This window comes from Miscanthus floridulus, chromosome 2, assembly GCF_019320115.1.
Source record: "Miscanthus floridulus cultivar M001 chromosome 2, ASM1932011v1, whole genome shotgun sequence".
Lineage (NCBI taxonomy): Eukaryota > Viridiplantae > Streptophyta > Magnoliopsida > Poales > Poaceae > Miscanthus > Miscanthus floridulus.
Window position 1 is genome coordinate 165690722 of NC_089581.1, and position 21353 is coordinate 165712074.

At 42.7% G+C, this 21353-nt stretch overlaps 2 protein-coding genes across 5 annotated transcripts; both read left to right on the forward strand.

Annotated features, from left to right (window-relative positions):
- Window positions 1-69: 69 nt before the first annotated feature.
- On the forward strand, window positions 70-19514 carry LOC136535587 (conserved oligomeric Golgi complex subunit 8-like). 3 transcript variants are annotated; one of them, XM_066527891.1, is made up of 13 exons: window positions 70-267; window positions 345-511; window positions 594-746; window positions 1646-1794; window positions 1935-2012; window positions 2091-2184; window positions 2357-2431; window positions 17409-17705; window positions 17817-17884; window positions 17966-18020; window positions 18207-18345; window positions 18455-18639; window positions 18815-19514. In XM_066527891.1, exons 2-13 carry the CDS (start codon window positions 362-364, stop codon window positions 19151-19153), a joined length of 1782 nt encoding a protein of 593 aa, XP_066383988.1. In that variant the 5' UTR covers window positions 70-267; window positions 345-361; the 3' UTR covers window positions 19154-19514. The 3 variants fall into 3 exon arrangements, with proteins under 3 accessions (XP_066383988.1, XP_066383987.1, XP_066383989.1); XM_066527890.1 differs by having other exon boundaries at window positions 70-511; XM_066527892.1 differs by lacking the exon at window positions 70-267 and having other exon boundaries at window positions 373-511; window positions 589-746.
- On the forward strand, window positions 4012-8804 carry LOC136535586 (uncharacterized). 2 transcript variants are annotated; one of them, XM_066527889.1, is made up of 6 exons: window positions 4012-4404; window positions 6918-7134; window positions 7201-7413; window positions 7475-7540; window positions 7600-7908; window positions 7982-8803. In XM_066527889.1, the coding sequence occupies exons 1-6, from the start codon at window positions 4379-4381 to the stop codon at window positions 8675-8677; spliced, it is 1527 nt and encodes a 508-aa protein (XP_066383986.1). In that variant the 5' UTR covers window positions 4012-4378; the 3' UTR covers window positions 8678-8803. The 2 variants fall into 2 exon arrangements, with proteins under 2 accessions (XP_066383986.1, XP_066383984.1); XM_066527887.1 differs by having other exon boundaries at window positions 4012-7134; window positions 7982-8804.
- Window positions 19515-21353: the final 1839 nt, after the last annotated feature.

Below are 21353 nucleotides of genomic sequence, written 5' to 3' on the forward strand. Positions count from 1 at the left end.
TCTGAAGAAAGTCAGAGAATCCAGATTTGGGGGGGGGGGGGGGGGGGGGGGGGGGGGGGGGGGGCGCGGTGTCGGCAGCGGGCTCCTGTCCGACTGGTCGGCAGGGAAGAATTTCGTCTTCCATCCCCCGTTCGACTCCCACACCGACAAACTTGTCGCCCGCTCCTCCCGCACCGGCGCTGCCCGCTCGCCCCCCAGGGTCGCCTCCCGCTCGCCGCTGTTTCCAGGTGCCGGCCGGCGAGCCCCCGTCTCCCCCGCCCCGGATCCGTCAGTCCCTGCCGCGCCTACCGTCCCAACTTTCTTCTCCAGTTCCCCCTCAGGCCCTCACCGAGTCAGGACTCCAGATCTCGCACCGCTCGCCATGGACCTCCTCGACGCGAGGCACCGCCACACGCTGGATTCGAGCTCCTCCCCGGACGCCGCCCCCGATATGGGGCTCCCGCTCGCCGGCGCCGTCTACCAGCCCTACGTCTCCGAGCTCCTCTCCTTCTCCATCGAGCGCGTCCACAAGGTACTACGCGTACACTTGCTGAGCGACCTCTGATTGGCGGCGATGGTGATTCCATGTTCGTTGGTTTGGTGAGAAAGTGTAGGAGCCGGAGCTTCTGAGGGTCGACGTGGAGCGGGTGCGGCGGCAGATGCAGGAGGTGGCAGTGGAGAACTACGGCGCCTTCATCGCCGCCTCCGAGGCGCTCTCCTTCGTCCGCGCGCAGCTCGAGAGCTTCGACGGCCACCTCGAGGCCATGGTAATGCGTCCGGCCCCTCCCTGCTCGTTGTACTCTTTACTCTTTACTCCGTTGCTTCTACTGCCTGCCCCCTTTGTGCCAGAAGTTATTGCTCCATGTGGATCAGTAAATAGGCCTTGTGCAGTCAAACACAATATCAACTGATCGGATGAATGCTGGTGGATGGATTGAATTCAGCTGCTTTATCCTTGTAGCAAGTAGATCACATGATCTTGTTATTGTTGCTCCCCAGAGATGTGATTGCCTCTTAAGTGGAAATGCAATTCTGCTAGCAATGTGGTCATTTTAAGTTGAATTTTGAAATGTATTGCTATTGATCACGAAATCATGATCATATATATGTAAATAAAAAAACGAATCTAGTGGAACCTCTTTTGTGTAACTAAGCCATCATATAGTTGGCTTAATTAATTCGTGAAAACATACAATCTCTGTATCTTCAAATATGCGTATCAGGACAGAAATAACCTTAAAGCAGTATTATGTGAACTAGATGATCTTGAGCACTTGGTATGACCAACAATATGTTTATTAAACACACATCATGAAAGGATTGATACAGATTTATAGGTTTTATCCATCAAAGATACTTGTTGAATGGCAGTATGGGTATTGTATTAACCTGTCAAAACCTCCATATTAGTATTATATGCTGAACAATGTTTCTGTTCCTTGATAAAAATATAACATTGAAATCGTGGAAGCTTTATGGATTGCTTGATTTTCAGTCTAGCAATACTAGAGGGTAGAGGGTGAAATAGATTACATGTTCATTATTATATTCTGCCATTTTCTTTCTTTCTATGTGGTATATGCTAACATTATGTACTTCTATGATTCATGCGACCTTGGAAGAATGATTTGAAATGTTTGACCATGTTGTTCATGCACCATTGTAGATAGAGGAGATACCAAACTTAACATCTGGCTGCACTGAGTTTGTTGAGTCCGCACAGCAAATTTTGGAGGAGAGGAAGCTTAATCAAACATTACTAGCCAACCATACTACATTGCTTGACTTGCTTGAAATCCCACAATTGATGGACACGTATGAAACTTTATCTTTTACCATTTACTTTATGTTTGAGTTGTTTGTTATTGATAATATTATTTGCTTTTCAGTAGTGCATAGTTTCAGTTGTATTGTTGCTGAATTATGCATGACAGTAAGTAAGCTTATTCTTGTAGGTGTATACGGAATGGGAACTATGATGAAGCACTTGATCTAGAAGCTTTTGTTAGCAAAATCTCGAAGTTGCACCCCGAGTAAGTTGTGTGACATAATTGCTATCGCAGGCCCTGGCATTTGCTGTTATATTAACCATTTTCTTTTTCCAATTGAAGTTTACCTGTTGTCCAAGGATTAGCTGCTGAAGTCAAGAAGACAGTACAATCATTAATTTCACAGCTTCTCCAGAAACTTCGATCAAATATTCAGGTGAAGATGCTGGTGTAATGAAAAATATTTATGACTGTTCTGTATTGTAGAGATTATGTTCTGTGTGTATCCAATACTCACCGACCAAATACTCTCCTTTCACCCCCAAACTGCTTGACTTATCCATCTTGAGCTCAAATCTATCTAACAGTCATTTCATTTTCTACTACAGTTACCCGAATGCCTCCGTATTGTAGCACATCTGCGCCGAATTGGAGTTTTCAGTGAGTCAGAATTGCGCTTACAGGTATTCTGAATTTTTTCATGTAATTTTCTTTGTGTGAGTAGGTTTCAAGGGATATTTTGCTTTTACTTTTTTTTTGTTCAACTAGGTAAATGCCCGTGCGTTGCAACGGGAAAAAAATAATACACGATAATATATGTATGAGCGTAATCTTCGGAACATCAATATTGCGCGAGGTTGACAACGTACATCAACTATTTATTTACAACAAGCAAAACAAATAGACAAATGGCATTTGGAAAAAAAACATACATTATTGTTCAAGCTATATAAATGGTGGGAAAAAACATACAGAATGCTGTGAGAAACAAAACACCTTCTGGTTTTAGGCCTGTCCAGTTACTCGGAGGAAGTTATTACACACTGCCCAAAATTATACACTACCAAGAAGCATTCACCTAGTATTGTTTTGTATCCCTTTCCCTTCTTCTCGAAATCCAACGCCAACACTCAGGTAGCTACTGATCCTATGTATGGCGTTGAAGGTCCTGCTGCAGAATAGATTAAAGAAGCTGGTGGTGATCTTGAACCTAAAGAGTTAAACAATGGAGTTTGTGAACAGGCAAGGCACACACAAATGGAACTTGATAGCAATGGTAACAAATAGATATATAGATGACAAAAAATAGGTTCTATGATCAAACTCACCATGCATCCATGATTCAGGAGAAAAAATAGAATAATTTGCAGTGGTGCACCTACCATGAGAGTAGTCAGCTTGCGAGCTGCTGAACCTTACATTTTTTTTTAGGAACAGACAAGGGAATTGGCAGGGCATTAGATCATTATTGTGTTGTGATGGTCTGAACACTCAGCACAATTCCCCTTCTTTTTTCATAGATTAGCAGCAAATATAATTAGCAATAGGTCTGAGACATGTGCTCTTATTTTTTTTGCAAGGAAGAAAATTACTCAATCTGACGATGGAAGGTGAATGAGTGTGTGACTAATTAAGTTGCACCATACATAGAAACAGATAACACGCACCCTGTCAGCAATCAGTGGCAGTATATTAATAAAATAACTCTGAAAGGCTCAACAGCTGAAATAATTTGATGAACTATATGTTATTTTCTGTAAATCTAGATTTATGATTTATATATGCCAACAAATGTCAAGTCTGTATCCACGAAGATGATTTAGAAATCAGCAATAATTTTTTCTGTAAGAATACTTGCTGAATCCAGATCCTTTCTTGTAAGAATAATTACTACGAAAAATCTTATGCCATCAATAGCTGAACAAGACCATGACCATGACCCTATGTGGCTGTGGTGCATCATTCAAATGCCTCTTAGTGCTTTCAAATGATTTGCAGTATATCAAAATCCATACATCCAGATAGACCATATACAGAATAACATCACTTGCACCGGATCTTGAATGAGGACTATAATGAACCCTTCACATCTTGAAGTTTTTTGTTTGTTAATAATATAGCACATTTAAATTCGTATTATCATGGTATTATTTTTTGACATGACAGAATCCTCAAGCAATACATGTATACCCCAGCAATTGGATCAGATCCACATTGCAGAGAAAGGTCCAGACATTCAGATTGTTGATTTGAAAATGGTTAACAACTTTATTGCCAGATGTAAATCTATTTTACCTCAATTTGTTCTTGTAGTTTCCTTTGGACTTGAATTTGATACCTTAGCGCATCACTAAGTGTTATTTCTCTGATTCACATAAGAAATGCAATTGTTGATGCAAAAGTGATCTGCAAACACAAAGGGCTAATACCCGAATCGATATCCAAAGCGTGCCAGTCGATTTGACCTGCTAATCGACAAGGATGAAGACACGAACACTTTGGTCCTGACAACAGCGATACGCCCGGAAGTCACGGCCAAGAGGTGCTCACACGGAACTCGAGAATCGCCGAAGGTCGCACTGAAGCGATGCAGCTCGCCGAATCAATGAGAACTCGTAAAAAGGAAAAATATGCAAATTGACGAAGTCGCCGAAAAGTAAGTAGATGCAAATAGGAGTAAAAAGTTGGTTTTGATATTGATTGATATTTTCTATTACATTGCCCCTTACTCCATATTTATACCCTGATCTAAAGAGACACAACCAAACACAACTAGGACACCAATCCCATATCTAAGGAAACACGTGACTCTTACACGAATCATAACCTAACAAATATAGAAAAGGAAATCAACTCCTATCTATTTCCCTGTCCGCCTCAATTACGATGGAAATCTCACTGTCCTCCTTCCCATCGGCATATTCCCTGCTTCATCGGCAGTAGTCGTCAAGTCTTCCTTCATCGGCATACTCCCTGTCTCATCGGCAGTAGTCTTCAAGCCTCCTTTCATCGGCATCGACAACAACTCCTCCAACCTCATCGGCAACGTCCGAGTCCAAATCAACCTTTCCATCGATCATCACCAACTATCGGCAACCATTTTTACAAACTGGCTTTCATTGGCTATCAAAGTATTCAATAACTTTCCCCTTGCCGATTGGTCCACTCCGATTATTTTGACACGTGCAAAAAACGGTGTCAACACATGCCCCCCAATTTCGGAGTATAAAACCATTAATGCTCCGAAATTTACTCCAGATAACGCTTGCCTTTGCCCAATTACCGTAACTCATTCCCCAAGCCAAAACTTGATTTGTTATCAAATCCAATCAAATCTAATCTTGATCCACGCACTTCAGTAAATATCGCACAATCGCCAACCACTCTTGCCTTGATTGAGATACCAAAACAACAACCCATCGGCAAGATCTTAACATGATAATGCTGCCATTTTAAGAATTAAAATATCATGTATCAATATCCCTTCTAAGTCATGATTACTTGTTATCAACTCATCTGTACAATCCCCTGATTATCGCGCGAATAGTTACCATATCCCCCTGCACCGCCTTGACCTATATGCGCGCGTCATAGAGATAAGTCCAAAATACCCTTATTCTGGCCGGCTTATAAATAGATTTCTCCGGAACCCTCATTCTCTATCTTCAGCCTCCAATCCTTGGCATTCTCTCTCTCCGGCGGCGACTCCGACGAACAACCGCGCGACCTCAACCAACAAGAACCCTTCTCCGGCGCTAACTTCAAGTTCTCGGCTCGTATCTCCACCTTCCTCAAGACAATGGCCATCAACTTCGACGTCCCCGCGGTTCGCTCCACTTCCACTACCTTTTACTTTGATCTTTTTGCAAATTTATTCAGTTGGTGATTTTTCCTTTCTTCTGTCTTCTGGATTCCATAACCTTAGGAACTGCGCAACAAATTAATTATCCCAACCGATCAGCCACACGTCCAATGCCTTGGACCAATGGGCAACCCAGATCCAACCGATCTGATCAACGCAGAGGTTAACAGAATCCCCTTTAGAGCCCAAAATTTCTCTCTGAACTTGTGGAAAGACACATTCCGATCTTGGCCCAAAACCACCAAAGGGTGGAAAGATTGGTATTTGAGGGTTAATAGATCGATGCAAGTATACTGGGCAGAACGAAAGTTAGACCAATGTATCAGGCTCTCTATTGCCGATATGCAGAAAAATGAATCAATGATAATTGCAGCTGCTTATTTCTGGTCAGATACGATCAATACTTTTATGTTTGGACATGGCCCAGCTACCCCTACCCTTGCCGATGTCCACATGCTTACTAGCTTGGACATCTCAACTGCCGATGAAGGCTCCATCTATGGTAGAAAGCCTGAATATAGAGTGAATACCCGTAACATCGGCGGTTGGACAGGATATATTCAAGAATACCAGAAAACCGGGACACCTAGCCAGAGGGAACATGCCACATTCCTGAATATGTGGTTAGAAAAATTTATCTTCTGTGGTCGATCAGTAGGACCAACCAACGCCTTCCTCCCTGCAGCTGAACTTCTGGCTAATGGCGTAAGGTTTCCTCTTGGCCGATACCTTCTGAGCTCCACTTATCATCTTCTTCACCAAGTGTCTCAGAAACTTCTGCTTGGCGAACCCATCGGCAACCTGGGAGGCCCGTGGTGGTTCATCAACATGTGGCTGAATGCCCATATGCACAAACGTTTGCAATGGGACTTTTTTGCTCAACAATTCCCACGAGAAATTGCCGAAGATTATGTGCTCGGGGGTGATGAATCGGCAACACGCTCACCCCTCAATTTTGGTGAAGCCATAATTGTCCTTCCTGGAACAGAAGCCAACGAAGACCAAATCGGCAGATTCTTTCAAAGCTTCTATAATGGTCTTTCTCGTGATCATAGCGCCTGGGTGCCTTATATCGACGAAGAAAACAGATTCCCCCTTCTTTTCAACTTTGCCGATGACACTCTGAATCAAGATAATGAGCTCATGATGGCTATCATCACTCCCAGGGCAATTCCAGTAAACACATTCGGCAGCGGGAAAAACACCAACATTACATATGAATTTTACAACCCATCGGCAGTATCCCGCCAATTGGCTTTTGGGCAACTGCCAATCAAACTCTGCTTTGCCGATGTGATCAAACCCAGGGAAACAATCACCTGCGGAACAGACTGGAACAAGGTAGTACAACTTTCTCCTGATGCCGATACCACAGATGTTGATATATCCACCTGGACACCAATATCTTTCATCACCGAGTCATACAAGCAATGGTGGCGAGAGTGGAAAGAGCAACTGTTCGCGACTTCTGCTCACACATATCGGCACATGATCGATTCTGAATATGCCATCCCTGACGACGCGGTAAGTTTCTTTGAACTCCCTTCTGCTTTTCCTTTCATTTATCAATAACTGACTCCCTTGTAACAGGTTAACCACCCAGCCCCATCGGTGAGCAAAAGTGGGAAACCCTTCAACCTCCGGCCTATTTCCCCAACATCGCCGATCGGCTACAACGCTCCCACCTTAGCCGCTTTGACCCACCAGAAGATTCGTACCAAGACCATCACTTCTAAGTCCAAATTGGCTATATCCAGGGCTACTCCATCGGCCGCTGCTACAACCTTGGTCAAAGCCTTTAAGGTAACAACCTTGTTTATTTTCACTTATGCCAATCACAAACTATATTAACCTTAATCATCAGGGGGTAAGAGCCGCTACTGGATCATCATCGGCAATTCCGCCGATATCAAGCACCACTCCTTCAGAGGTAGCTTCTTGACTTTACATTTTATCTGTTAAATATCATATCTCACACTTGTTTTACAGCAACAATTGGGTACATCGGCAAACGTACCAGATGCCCAAGCTTCACAACCAACAAGTGTCGATGCCCCCCAGCCAATCGTTGCCGATGTCCAAGCAAAGCGCAAAGCTTCAACAGATACTGAAGCACAGCCAAAACGACAAAGGTCTATGCCGATCCCTACATCTGCCCCAATGTCATCGGTCATCATACCTCAAGAGCCTACCACCGATGAAGTCACAGAGGATATCCCATCGGCAAGCTCAGCCGATCCACACGACATACTCCAGGTTGCTTCCTCCAGTCAAGCACAGGAAATTGCCTTGAAACAGGTAAACCGATCAACCTATCTGATTTTACAATACTCATACTTACCCCTGATTGATCTCCTTGTCTTTCTTTCAGGAACAAGATTCCCCGAACAGCCTATTTTCCTTTGCCATTGACATTTCTGACGACGATGGAGAGGAAACAAGTTCTTCCCTTGCACTGGGAACAATATCGGCAGAAACTAAATCCAAGTTGGAAACCCTCCTGAACTTGCTACAGCAAAGTACCGCCCAACTGGTAGATGACTCGGACCCCGCAAAGGCAATCTTCAAAACAATTCGTCGCCAGGTCCCTGCCGATGTTGAAGAAATACTCTTCCCAGCAGCTCACTTAGAAAGCCGTCAACTGCAATATCAACGGGCTGCTCAGCGCATTGCCGATAGAGCAGCTCAAGCTCAACTTAAAGGAGAGATGCTACAACTGAAACAAATCGCTGATGAGAAGCACAAGGGCATCGTCAACTTGCAGACTTCGGGTGCTGCACTTAAGCAGAAAATCTTGGATCTATCGGCAAGGAAGGCAGCTCTATTGGCTGAATTGAAAGAAATTGATGCAGCCTTAACTCATGCTCAACAAGAAGAAAGCCAGCTACCCAATGCCGTCAAAGCCCTTCAGCAAGAAAGAGATATCCAAGCTCGCAAAGCTTTAGCCATGAAGAAGAAACTCAAGCCTGTGGAGGGTGCTGCCGATGACGATATCAAAGAAATGGAAGAAGCCGACCAGATTCGCCTGCGTGCGATATTAGCTATCCAATCCTTGCTGAACGTGTAATCTTATTTATTGTATCGGCACTTTATGAGACATTGATACCCTTGCATAATTCTTAGCCGATAGTACTGTTATCGGCACTTATACTTTTATGCATCTGCCCAGATACTAGGGTAATATTTCTTTAAATATTTTCCATTTAACGCTCTGGGAAACACAACCCCTTCGAGGGTTTCTAAAATATATGCATTACCAGGAATAGACTGATTTATCCGATATGGACCTTCCCAATTAGGAGACCACTTTCCAAACTTTGAACTTTTAGTCCCAATCGGTAAAATCAATTTCCAGACCAGATCTCCATCGGCAAACTCTTTTACTTTCACCTTCTTGTCATACCATCTAGCTACTCTTTTCTTATTTTCTTCAATACTAACTAAAGCCCTTAACCGATGACCCGCCACATCTTCCAACTCATCTTTCATAAGAGTATTATACTCATCGGCTGTTAGCTGATTTTGAGAACGTATTCGTCTAGAGCCAACCTTAATTTCCCAAGGCAACACTGCATCGTGTCCATATACTAACTGATAAGGCGTTACTTTGGTTGCACCATGGCATGACATCCGATATGACCACAAGGCTTCATTTAATACTGTATGCCACCTCCTAGGATTTTCTTCAATTTTGCGCTTAATGAGTTTGATGATTCCTTTGTTAGAAGCCTCAGCTTGACCATTAGCTTGAGCATAATATGGAGAAGAATTTAAAATTTTAATTCCCATACCTACAGCAAACTCATCAAATTCTCCTGATGTAAACATAGTACCCTGATCGGTAGTGATAGTCTGAGGAATACCAAATCGGTAAACAATATGCTCTTTCACAAAATCAATCATATTGACCGATGTCACCTTCTTTAAAGGAATTGCCTCAACCCACTTTGTGAAATAATCGGTAGCAACCAGAATAAATTTATGTCCTTTACTCGATGGCGGATAGATCTGACCAATGAGATCAATAGCCCATCCCCGGAACGGCCATGGTTTGATTATAGGATTCATAGCCGATGCAGGCGCTCTTTGAATATTACCAAACTTTTGACACCCCTGGCATCCCTTAAAATATTTAAAACAATCTTCAAGAATAGTCGGCCAATAGTACCCATTCCTTCTGATCATCCATTTCATCTTGAAAGCCGATTGATGTGCCCCACACACTCCTTCATGAATTTCACCCATCAAGCTTTTCGATTCATCATTGCTAACACATCTGAGTAAAACTCCATCTATAATTCGATAATATAATTCATCATCGAGGAGCACATATTTGGTAGCTTGGAACCTTATACGTCTCTCGACCTTTCTACATGGATCCTTTAAATAATCGACAATCTCTTTCCTCCAGTCATCGGTATCAACTGCTGATGTTAGCACTTCCTGAATAGGCTGATACCCTGAAGCATGCTGAGCTAGTCGATTAGCTTCCTCATTATGCAATCGAGAGATATGTTCAAGACGAAAATCTCTAAATCCTTTTAACAATTGCAAACATCTTTCATAATACGGAATCAAAGCTTCACTTCGGCATTCATAAATTCCATCTAATTGATTTATAACTAGCATAGAATCGCCAAAGATTTCAACAACATCGGCACGTATCTCCTTCAGCAATTCTAACCCCTTTATCAAGGCTTGGTATTCAGCTTGATTATTTGTCGCTGTAGCAACAATCGGCAATGAAAACTCATACTTCTTTCCTTGAGGTGAAATTAACACAATGCCGATACCTGCTCCTTCACCACATGTGGACCCATCGAAGAAAAGTGTCCAGGGAGCAATCCCTAAAGAATCCACCGTATTACAATGCTGAGTGACAAAATCAGCCATCACTTGCCCTTTAACTGCCTTAGTTGATTTGTAGCGTAGCTCAAATTCTGATAATGCTAAAATCCATTTGCCGATTCTACCACTTAATATCGGCATCGACAGCATATACTTGACCACATCGTCTTTGCATATGACCATACACTCGGCAGATAACAAATAATGCCCTAATTTGACACAAGAAAAGTATAAGCACAGACACAATTTCTCGATAGCCGAATACCTCGTCTCAGCATCCACTAATCTTCTGCTCAAATAATAAACAACACGCTCCTTCCCTTCAAATTCTTGAATAAGAGCTGAACCGATAACTGTATCATCAGCTGACAAATACAATCTGAAAGGCTTCCCATGTTGAGGTGGAACTAGCACTGGAGGATTTGATAAATATTTCTTAATTTCATCAAGGGCTAATTGCTGTTCAACTCCCCATACAAATTCCTGATCAGCTTTTAATTTAAGTAGTGGGCTGAAAGCCTTGATCTTACCCGACAGATTAGATATGAATCTTCTAATGAAATTAATCTTACCGATCAAAGATTGCAATTCAGTCTTATTGGCAGGAGCAATCACCTTGTTAATTGCATCAATAGACTTCCCACTGATTTCAATGCCCCGTTGATGCACCATAAAACCCAAGAATTGTCCTGCCGATACACCGAATGCACATTTATTAGGATTCATCTTCAATCCATGCCTCCTTGTGCACTCCAGTATCTTTCGCAGATCGGCTAAATGTGCTGTGATATCTCCAGACTTAATCACTACATCATCAATGTAGATCTCCATTAATGTGCCGATGTACTCATGAAAAATAAAGTTCATAGCCCTTTGATAAGTAGCACCGGCATTTTTCAAACCAAACGTCATGACTATCCACTCGAACAACCCCACATGTCCTGGACATCTGAAAGCAGTCTTGGGAATATCCTCCTCAGCCATGAATATTTGATTGTAACCTGCATTACCATCCATGAAGCTAATAATTTGATGTCCAGCCGCAGCATCAATCAACAAATCAGCAATCGGCATTGGATAGCCATCCATCGGTGTGGCTTTGTTGAGATTCCTGAAATTAATACAAACACGAAGTTTTCCATTTTTCTTATAAACAGGAACCACATTAGAGATCCACTCTGCGTATCGACATTGCCGAATAAACTTTGCTTCAATTAATTTAGTTATTTCGGCCTTAATGTCAGGAAGTACATTAGGGTTGCATCGGCGCGCTGGCTGCTGATGTGGCCGAAATCCAGATTTGATAGGTAACCGATGTTCAACTATCGATCGGTCTAACCCAGGCATCTCAGTATAATCCCAAGCAAAACAATCTTTATATTCTTTTAACAAATCTGTTATTCGCTGCTTACACTTAGAATCTAACTTAGCACTAATAAAAGTAGGCCTCGACCTATCACCATCACCGATATCTACTTCTACTAAATCATCTGCCGATGTGAACCCTTGGCCTAATTTTCCATCATCGGCAAACCTATCCATTAAAACTCCTCTTCAGAACCGACTGCTTGGATCGGTGGAATTTCATAATCAGCAACTCTAAGGAACTCTTTTTCCCAAGCTTCTCCTGATATGCATTTAGTTCGCTCATAAGTATCTGATTCTGCCGATGCGATGATATAAGAAGAATCACCAGGGATGACCTCAATCTTATCCCCAATCCACTGTACGAGGCATTGATGCATTGTAGAAGGAACACAACAATTAGCATGAATCTAATCCCTCCCTAGAAGCAGATTATATGCACCCTTGCCGTTGATAACAAAGAACGTCGTTGGCAAGGTTTTGCTGCCGATGGTCAATTCAACGCACACTGCCCCTTTAGCCGGTGACACATTGCCTTCAAAATCTTTCAACATCATATCGGTTTTGGTCAAGTCTTGCTCTCCCCTACCAAGTTTCCGATACATCACGTAAGGCATAATATTAATCGCAGCCCCTCCATCAATAAGTACCTTAGACACAGGCTGCCCATCAACTCTGCCCTTCACAAATAAAGCTTTAAGATGCTGTCTCTCGTCATCGGTAGGTTTCTCAAAAACAGCCATCATTGGATCTAGTGTTAGTTGAGCCACTTGATCAGAGAGAACAACTTCTTCCTCATTATCAGATATTGCCAGAAACTCCATCGGCAACATGAATACCATATTAACATCTGCCGATGGACCCTTATTTTTGTGTTTTACCTGCCACTGCTGATGACCAGGCCTTTCATTGGAGGAATTTTCCTCCTGGTATAAATCCTCCTGACGCTCACGTTGCATCCTCCTTCTCTGCGTCTTTGTCAGACCCTCTGGGCACCATCGAGGAAACTTGGTCTTCCAAACCGGCTGATAACAAGTCCTAGTTGGTTCTACGCGACGTATATTAGGGTCCCTGTAGAATATTTCCTCATCGGGAACTCTTGCGTTTGCCATCTCCTCAAGCTCCTCTTGATTCCTTGGAAAATATCCAGCGCGTTTACCAAGCCTCTCATGTACACTAAGTCTGCCCCCCAGCCGATCATGCACTGATGCTCTGCCTCTGATCGGCTCATTGATAGACAAACCCTGATTACCACGTTGAAACCTCCTTTCTGAACGATTGACTCCGTAATAACCATTACACTCAGGGCAATTTTCAACAGTTGGCAATTTAATTCCTTCTTCCCAGCAATGGATGAAGAACGGACATCTCCAATGATCTTTATGTCGATTCCACTCTTCCTGACGTCTCATTTCTTGCTGTTGCCGATATCGGTCATTACGTTGATGCCAACCCTCCTGCTGCCTTCGATGAGTAATCACAATGCCAGGTCGAGGAGGTTTTTTGGAACTACTGCTTTCTCCTAGCAAACCCTTACTTTTTGCATCATCGGTAGTTATCCGATGTTGGGGGTCTACTGACGCGTTTTTCTCAGCAGCCTCTGACGTCAATACCTTGGTCTTTCTTTGGCATCCAACATATTTGCTGGAAAAGGGTGTTGATCAATTTTCATCGGCTTCTGGGTCTTGGAAGTACCAAACTTAATTCTCCCAGATTCAATAGCCGATTGTAACTGTTGCCTGAATACCTTGCACTCATTTGTACTGTGTGAAGTTGCATTGTGCCATTTGCAGTACAAAATCTTCTTCAACTCTTCTGCCGATGGGATCACGTGATTAGGTGACAGCTTAATTTGGCCCTCTTGAAGCAGAAGATCAAATATTTTATCGGCCTTGGTGATATCAAAGGTAAACTTTTCTGGCTCTTTTTGACCAAAGGGACATGATATCGGCTTTTTATTCTTAACCCACTCAGCTAAGCCGATAACTGGTTCTTCATCAGAGTCAGAATCTCCTACTTCTTCAACAAATGATACCTTTTTACTCCAGTTCTTTTTAGGTTCAAAAACCCTAGTATCTTGATCAGAGATCCTTTGCACAAGATGACTGAGGCTTTCAAATTCCTGAGAAGCATATCTGTCCTTAAGATGTGGCAATAACCCCTGGAAAGCTAAATCGGCAAGCTGCCGATCATACAGCACCAGGCTGTAGCACTTATTTTTTACATCTCGTAGCCTTTGTACAAAGCTCTCTACCGATTCATCATTACGCTGTCTCAATTTTACTAAATCGGTAAGCTTCTTTTCATGGATTCCAGCAAAGAAATACTTGTGGAATTGTTTTTCTAGATCAACCCAAGTAATAATAGAATTTGGTGGCAATGAAATGAACCATGTAAATGCTGATCCAGACAAAGATGATGAAAATAATCGAACTCTTAATTCATCTCTGTTAGCTGCCTCTCCACATTGAATAATGAAGCGATTGACATGTTCCATTGTTGATGTATCATCTTGCCCAGAGAATTTAGTGAAATCCGGTACCTTGTACCGATTTGGGAGAGGAATTAAATCGTATGCAGGAGGGTATGGAGTCCGATAAGAATAAGTATTGACCTTGGGCTTTATTCCAAACTGATCCTTCATAATCTCTGCTATCTTATCGGCCCAAAAAGCATCAGCCTCCTGCTGACGAACTGGTTGAATTTCTACAGGAGGTGCCTGCTGACATCCTTCCACATATCTTTGTGGCCCACGATCTCCAGCAATCGGCATATTTGCCGCTACTTGTGGTCCATTAACCTGTTGGAAAGGATTCATCGGCTGGGCTGCCGATGCTTGATTCTGGAAACCAGCTTGCATATGACCTTGTTGAATCCCTGCAACCTGCTGATTTCGCTGAACTGTATGTTGAACAGGTAACTGTCCTGACCAATCATTATTAGAACTCATCGGCACAAAACTTACCGATGGCTGGTAATTTGCTGATATTGTTGGATAATTATAACTGGTTTGAGGCATGAACTGAACCCCAGTTTGACTCATAGCAGGGGCTTTCTGCTGCATCGGCAGTACGCTCGCCGATGGACTTGAATTGAATGTTTGAATCATAGGCATCTGGAAACCTCCTGGAGTTGGTTGTACAGAAGTAGTTGCGGCATATTGAGGCACTTGAGCCATCGGCGAAACGGCCGATGATATAGGCGCTCTTCCTGCTGCATCAAATACTTGAGGTAATCTAGGATTGAAAGCAGACGACTCTGGAGGCATGCCATATCCCCACCAATTAGTAGGAATCTGGTTATTCTGAGACACAGGGCCTGACATAGCTGATGCCGATAGATCTGTATTAAGCTGAATTCGCCCTCCTGGTAGTACCTGATCTGATTGTATCGGTGTAGATTGAATATTAGGTGAACCTGGCAATACTGGAGGGGAAGTAGCTTCTGTACCCACAACGGCCGAAGGAGCCGATGGAGTTTTGACAGATGCCGGCTCTGGTTGATGATAGGCAGGCCCAACGTAATGTGGTGCCGCTTGTCCTTCTTTGAGAGTTCGAACCACAGCATTATGAACAGTATTGGACAGCACATTGGAATGATTAATCAAAGCATGATTTACTGCAGAATTAACCATCTCTTGAAGTTTACCAGGATTGGAGTCAAAGGTAACCTGCCGAGGTAACGGCAAATCTTGCTTCTGGATGACTTGTCCACTCTTGTTCAAGCTAAACGACCTCAGACAAAGCTGCTTGTATTCTTCTACAGCCTTTTCCATAGCCTGCCTCTGTTCTTCCTTGAGATCTTCTTCTGATACTGCGATGATGTTCCCTGGATCGATCTCGGAATTGAACATATTGATTGATTTGTCCCACCGAGCGTGCCAAAAGATGTGTTGATGCAAAAGTGATCTGCAAACACAAAGGGCTAATACCCGAATCGATATCCAAAGCGTGCCAGTCGATTTGACCTGCTAATCGACAAGGATGAAGACACGAACACTTTGGTCCTGACAACAGCGATACGCCCGGAAGTCACGGCCAAGAGGTGCTCACACGGAACTCGAGAATCGCCGAAGGTCGCACTGAAGCGATGCAGCTCGCCGAATCAATGAGAACTCGTAAAAAGGAAAAATATGCAAATTGACGAAGTCGCCGAAAAGTAAGTAGATGCAAATAGGAGTAAAAAGTTGGTTTTGATATTGATTGATATTTTCTATTACATTGCCCCTTACTCCATATTTATACCCTGATCTAAAGAGACACAACCAAACACAACTAGGACACCAATCCCATATCTAAGGAAACACGTGACTCTTACACGAATCATAACCTAACAAATATAGAAAAGGAAATCAACTCCTATCTATTTCCCTGTCCGCCTCAATTACGATGGAAATCTCACTGTCCTCCTTCCCATCGGCATATTCCCTGCTTCATCGGCAGTAGTCGTCAAGTCTTCCTTCATCGGCATACTCCCTGTCTCATCGGCAGTAGTCTTCAAGCCTCCTTTCATCGGCATCGACAACAACTCCTCCAACCTCATCGGCAACGTCCGAGTCCAAATCAACCTTTCCATCGATCATCACCAACTATCGGCAACCATTTTTACAAACTGGCTTTCATTGGCTATCAAAGTATTCAATAACTTCCCCCTTGCCGATTGGTCCACTCCGATTATTTTGACACGTGCAAAAAACGGTGTCAACAGCAATACAAATGATTAGTTCAATCAATGCAGAAAAGTTCAACCAAATAAAAAGGGCCCACTGTAGTCAATTAACAGGCAATCAGTAGCATTCACATACCTGGGACTGGGACTCTATATGAGAAAGGTTGCACACAAATTTTAGAAACAGAACAGAATAGGCAAGCCATATTCTGTAGCACTTGGTTGGCATATGTACTGTATTATCTACTTGATAGACAGAATCCTGATTTTGGATTTTGATTATCCTGCTTGTGGTGATGCAAACATTTGACAAAAAATTCATGCTTCAGAGGCTTATCCATGGGTACAGCATATGTATACCATGAGGAAGGTAACAAAGTTTCTGGAATTTATCGGAACTTCCCTCGGCACTGTCAATTCCAGCAGCCGGATGGGCCTTTTTTTTAATGCTCGATCAACCACTTCCAGTGAGAACTGGGGGCGTGGGAGTGAAGAACATGGAGAGGATTTGGGCTTAGAGCTCCTTGCGGATGTTGAAGGTGGATCCGTAGATGGCCTCTGTCCTGAACTTCTTGCCCCAAACATGGGTCCCAGGCTCAGGATTTGGAGAGCGACACGTCCTTACCGATTGGATGGTGGACTGGAGCGGATGCGGCGGCGCGAGGTTGGCCTTGCCGCCGGGGCGCGAGGTCTGCCGTGAACGATTGGTTTTACTGCTTTTTAGCTGTAGAGATTTATAATGGTGGGAGTTACTGCTTTGATTTGCAGTAGTGTTCATGCGTCGTACATAATAACAATGCAGAAATTTTTGTAATGATATTTCTCTTCTTTCTTTCTTATATTCCGCAGTCAAATTTTCTGGATAATATGATTTGAGCATTTCCATCTTCATATTCTAACTCTGATATAATTTCTAGTTCCTGAGGTGCAGGGAAGCTTGGCTTTCTGGGATTCTTGAAGATCTGGACCAAAGGAATGTTTATGATTACCTGAAAGGCATGGTGACTTGCCACAGAGTACATCTATTTGATGTTGTTAATCAATATCGAGCAATATTCAACAATGATAAATCTGGAAATGACGAGAACTATGACGGTGGGCTGCTTTTCAGCTGGGCAATGCAACAAGTTAGTAATCACCTCACTACTCTTCAAGTTATGTTACCAAACATAACAGAAGGTGGGTCTCTGTCCAACATTCTTGAACAATGCATGGTAAGAAATGACTTCTCCTTTTTCTATCTCAGTTATGGTTTGATAATTGATACAAGATTTAGCAGCGATCTCTGGTTTCATTCATAAATCTGATACACTTTCATGTTGCAGTATTGTGCAATGGGTCTTGGCTTAGTTGGATTGGATTTCCGTGGCCTCCTTCCACCAATCTTTGAGAAGTAATTGGTGTTTGAATTATAGAATTTTATTAGTGACTCTAAAGGGGCTTTATTATTGATGCTGTTATCTGCATTTCACAGTGCGGTTCTAAACTTATTCTCAAAGCATATGAGTACGGCGGTTGAAAATTTTCAGGTAAAGCAGTGTTTTGCAACCATTATGCATGTTGAAATATTGAGATCAACTTTAAACTGAATTCACGTTACTGTGCTGTTTGAGCTTTTGAACCAACTTTCTAATTCTTTGGATTCTGCGTCTTACAACTCTATTACTTATTGGAGTACCATCTTACTATTACTGTAGTACCTTTGACCATGCTAGGTTGTTTTGGATTCACATCGTTGGGTTCCGATGCCATCTGTTGGCTTTGTAGCAAATGGAGTTGTTGATGATACTTCTGATGATGTGACTCCACCTTCTGTTTTAATGGAGCATCCACCTCTTGCAGTGTTTGTTAACGGTAAGTTGTACTACATCACTCTTAATATTTCTCTTCTGCCACTCTACTCGAGCATATCTTGTGGTTAACTGGTGTGTCTAGCGTCATGTTTTGGAACTCTTGTCTGTAGGTGTTTCAGCAGCAATGAATGAGCTAAGACCGTGCGCACCGTTGAGCTTGAAAGTCGTCCTTGCTCAGGAGGTGTTTAAGGGACTACATGCAGTCTCTGACTCCCTAGTTAGATACAAAGCCATGCGGATGCTTCGGGGGAACGAGTCTGCTCTTTTCCTTTCACTCTGCGAGGCATTTATCGAGGTTTGTTTAGTTTCCATGATAGTTGAATCTGATAATAGAACATAACTTGTTACAACACACATGAATGAAAAAAAAAACTGAATGGCTCAGTCTTACCCATAAAGCCTGAATTTGTAAACAGTAAACATTTGTCTTTAGACGTAGGGAGAGTTCACAACTTGGTTTTCCATATCAGGTTGCATACCCTTATTGCACTGCATGTTTTGGCCGATGCTACCCGAATGGGGCAACATTGATCTCTGAGTGTCAGGGCACATTTGATGCTCTCCGTCAGCTATTGACCGTGCCTGCAAGATCTAACAGTTCCAGCATCGAAAGAAGGCAGTCAGGAGGCATGGAACGAAGGCAGTCAGGAAGCATTGAAAGAAAGCAGTCTGTTGAGAGCACTGGGACAGCAGTAACTGATAACGGGCTCTCAGCCGATGGACCTGGGCTAGAGACCAACGATGCTGCTGCAACCACCACCCCACCGGTAGAGGACGGTGTGAGTACCCATCCACTGGCAAGTAAGTAGCTTGGATCTCCGTTTGAATCTGTTGAAGCTCTTGTCTCTTGATCAAGGCCTGTTCAGGAGGCCGTAAACGATCGTGGATTATTTACTGCTGGCTGGTTTGGTGTGAGAGAAAAACACTGTTCCCGGCTGGAAATTTACGACCGTTTACGAGCAAGCGAACAGGCTTGAGAATCATGAAGTTTTGTTCCCGGTGCTACTGTGTACACAAGATCTCACCGGATGTTTGTATCTTAATTTGTATCACTCGATGCCATTAAATTTTTAGCTGTTCATTGTTATATTCGATACCTAGATGTTGTAGAGTGAGTGTGTCCATCCTGAACATTCAATAATCTGATAAATACAAACTGTGTTCACTGAATTGACTACACACCTTTTGAATCAAAGAACTGATACCTTGGATATATCATTGACGCTACTGACTGTATTTTTCTCTATCTGATTCCATCCAAACTCTAGATTAAATTGAGTTGAAAAGAGAGTGCAAGTAAAGTATCAAATGGAGTATAAAAATAGCAGCCGGAGGAGGAAGCGAAAGGGTTGCTATGCTAAACGAACCGAAAGGGTTGCTATGCTAAAAGATGACACATGCCGTTGCGCATCTCATTTCCTTATCCTGTTTTCTCCCTCTTCATGTCACAGAACCAACATATCAACAGCAAAGAATATAGAGTAAATTGCACCCATCATACGAAGTGCACCCATCATACGAAGACAACATGGTAGGTGTATACAAATTGGTCTAAGAACTTGTAAACTGCTCGGTCTAAGAATTTGTAAACTGCTCAATATGTATAACAACGAGAAGATTTGGTGAATATACGGTCCAAACACTATCAATGTGGGAAAATACATGCAAAAATAGAGGAACTCCATTGCGCGGGAGGCGGTAGGAGTGCTCGAGCCCGGCCTGCCCCACTGTTGGGTTCACCTGTACTCAATCAAACACGAAACAATATCAAGGGTTTGTTTGAAAACTAGGAAAAATTTCATGTTCACGTTTTTCTTGTGGGATTGAATAAATTCCTGTGAAATTCCTATATGATTCATGTGTTCCAAATAGGCAACAAACTTGTTACAGATTATAGAAAGCGATCACCTTTGCACTAAAAAAAAATCCCAATTTTCTGTTTTGGACAAAGGAGTACGAATCTGCCCGTACTCCACATAAATTGACTTGAGAGTATAAACATGGTAGATTGTGGCCATAATCTCATCAGCACCATATATACTCTCGCTCCATGATCCAAAAGAAACCTCATCCTTCGGTGAAAACCCAAACTTGATGCGATAATAACATAGGCCAAGAACAGAGTGGTTGAGGCAAAACAGAGGAACGCCGCCTGGGTCCTACAAGTTCAACTAGAGATATGGATGATCCTCCATCTCAATGGGCATTGGGCTAGGACCGTGCAAGTTCTCTATTTTTTCCTCGGACGAGAAGATGGTAAGTCCAAAAGAAGAGCGCAGTTTTACATTTGCATTTCAGTTCCACCTCTTGGTGATCAAGCAACTGCTAATACAAGTATACAACATCATTTCAAATTTATCTGCTTGTCGCTAAAGCTCACAGTGGATAACCCTGTCACATCTCCAGAAGATAAGACACACAAAGCGTACTAGGACTGTAGGAGTCATACACATGGTACTGCAAATTCCTAAAAACAATGTTACTCGGGTTTGAACCACTGTGTGATCTGCGATGCAAGCTAGGTGCGCTTGGCAGCAGCATTGTTCCTATCGGAACCAGTGGAGGAATCGATGATAATCTTTGTACTCTTGTATAGTTATATATAGTCTTATATGCTAATATTGTCTTCACAAATCACAATCGACAGTGACACAGCCTGTTTATTTTTGTTATACGCACTTGATCCACATAGTGCTTGATGCAGTGGAGAAAACAAGAACAAAACGAAGGACCTGGGACTGGGACTGAAAAATCTGACCCACCCGGCACAGAAGCCCACCAAGCCAACACAGAATCAGCGGCACGTGGATAGTGGGAGCACCACGTCGACTAGCCAGTAGTGTTGGAGACGCTTGGGATTCTCGCTTCTCGGCAGGCTTGTGTTGCTTGGCGCCGAGACGCCAGAATTATTAACGTCTTTTTCAGTTTCTCTTCTAATCTATTTTTTTAGTTTTTTTAGTCGAAATAATATTTTTCTCTCACAACAAATTAACTTAAATAATATTTTAA

Bases quoted from the DNA above. Each gene is read 5' to 3' on its own strand.
- LOC136535587 (XM_066527890.1), top strand. From the start codon at position 362: ATGGACCTCCTCGACGCGAGGCACCGCCACACGCTGGATTCGAGCTCC. The intron at 1,795-1,934 runs GTATGAAACTTT...TTATTCTTGTAG, and splicing joins ATCCCACAATTGATGGACAC to GTGTATACGGAATGGGAACT. The intron at 18,346-18,454 runs GTAAGTTGTACT...TCTTGTCTGTAG, and splicing joins TCTTGCAGTGTTTGTTAACG to GTGTTTCAGCAGCAATGAAT.
- LOC136535586 (XM_066527887.1), top strand. From the start codon at position 5,734: ATGGGCAACCCAGATCCAACCGATCTGATCAACGCAGAGGTTAACAGA. The intron at 7,135-7,200 runs GTAAGTTTCTTT...CCCTTGTAACAG, and splicing joins ATGCCATCCCTGACGACGCG to GTTAACCACCCAGCCCCATC. The intron at 7,414-7,474 runs GTAACAACCTTG...CTTAATCATCAG, and splicing joins CCTTGGTCAAAGCCTTTAAG to GGGGTAAGAGCCGCTACTGG.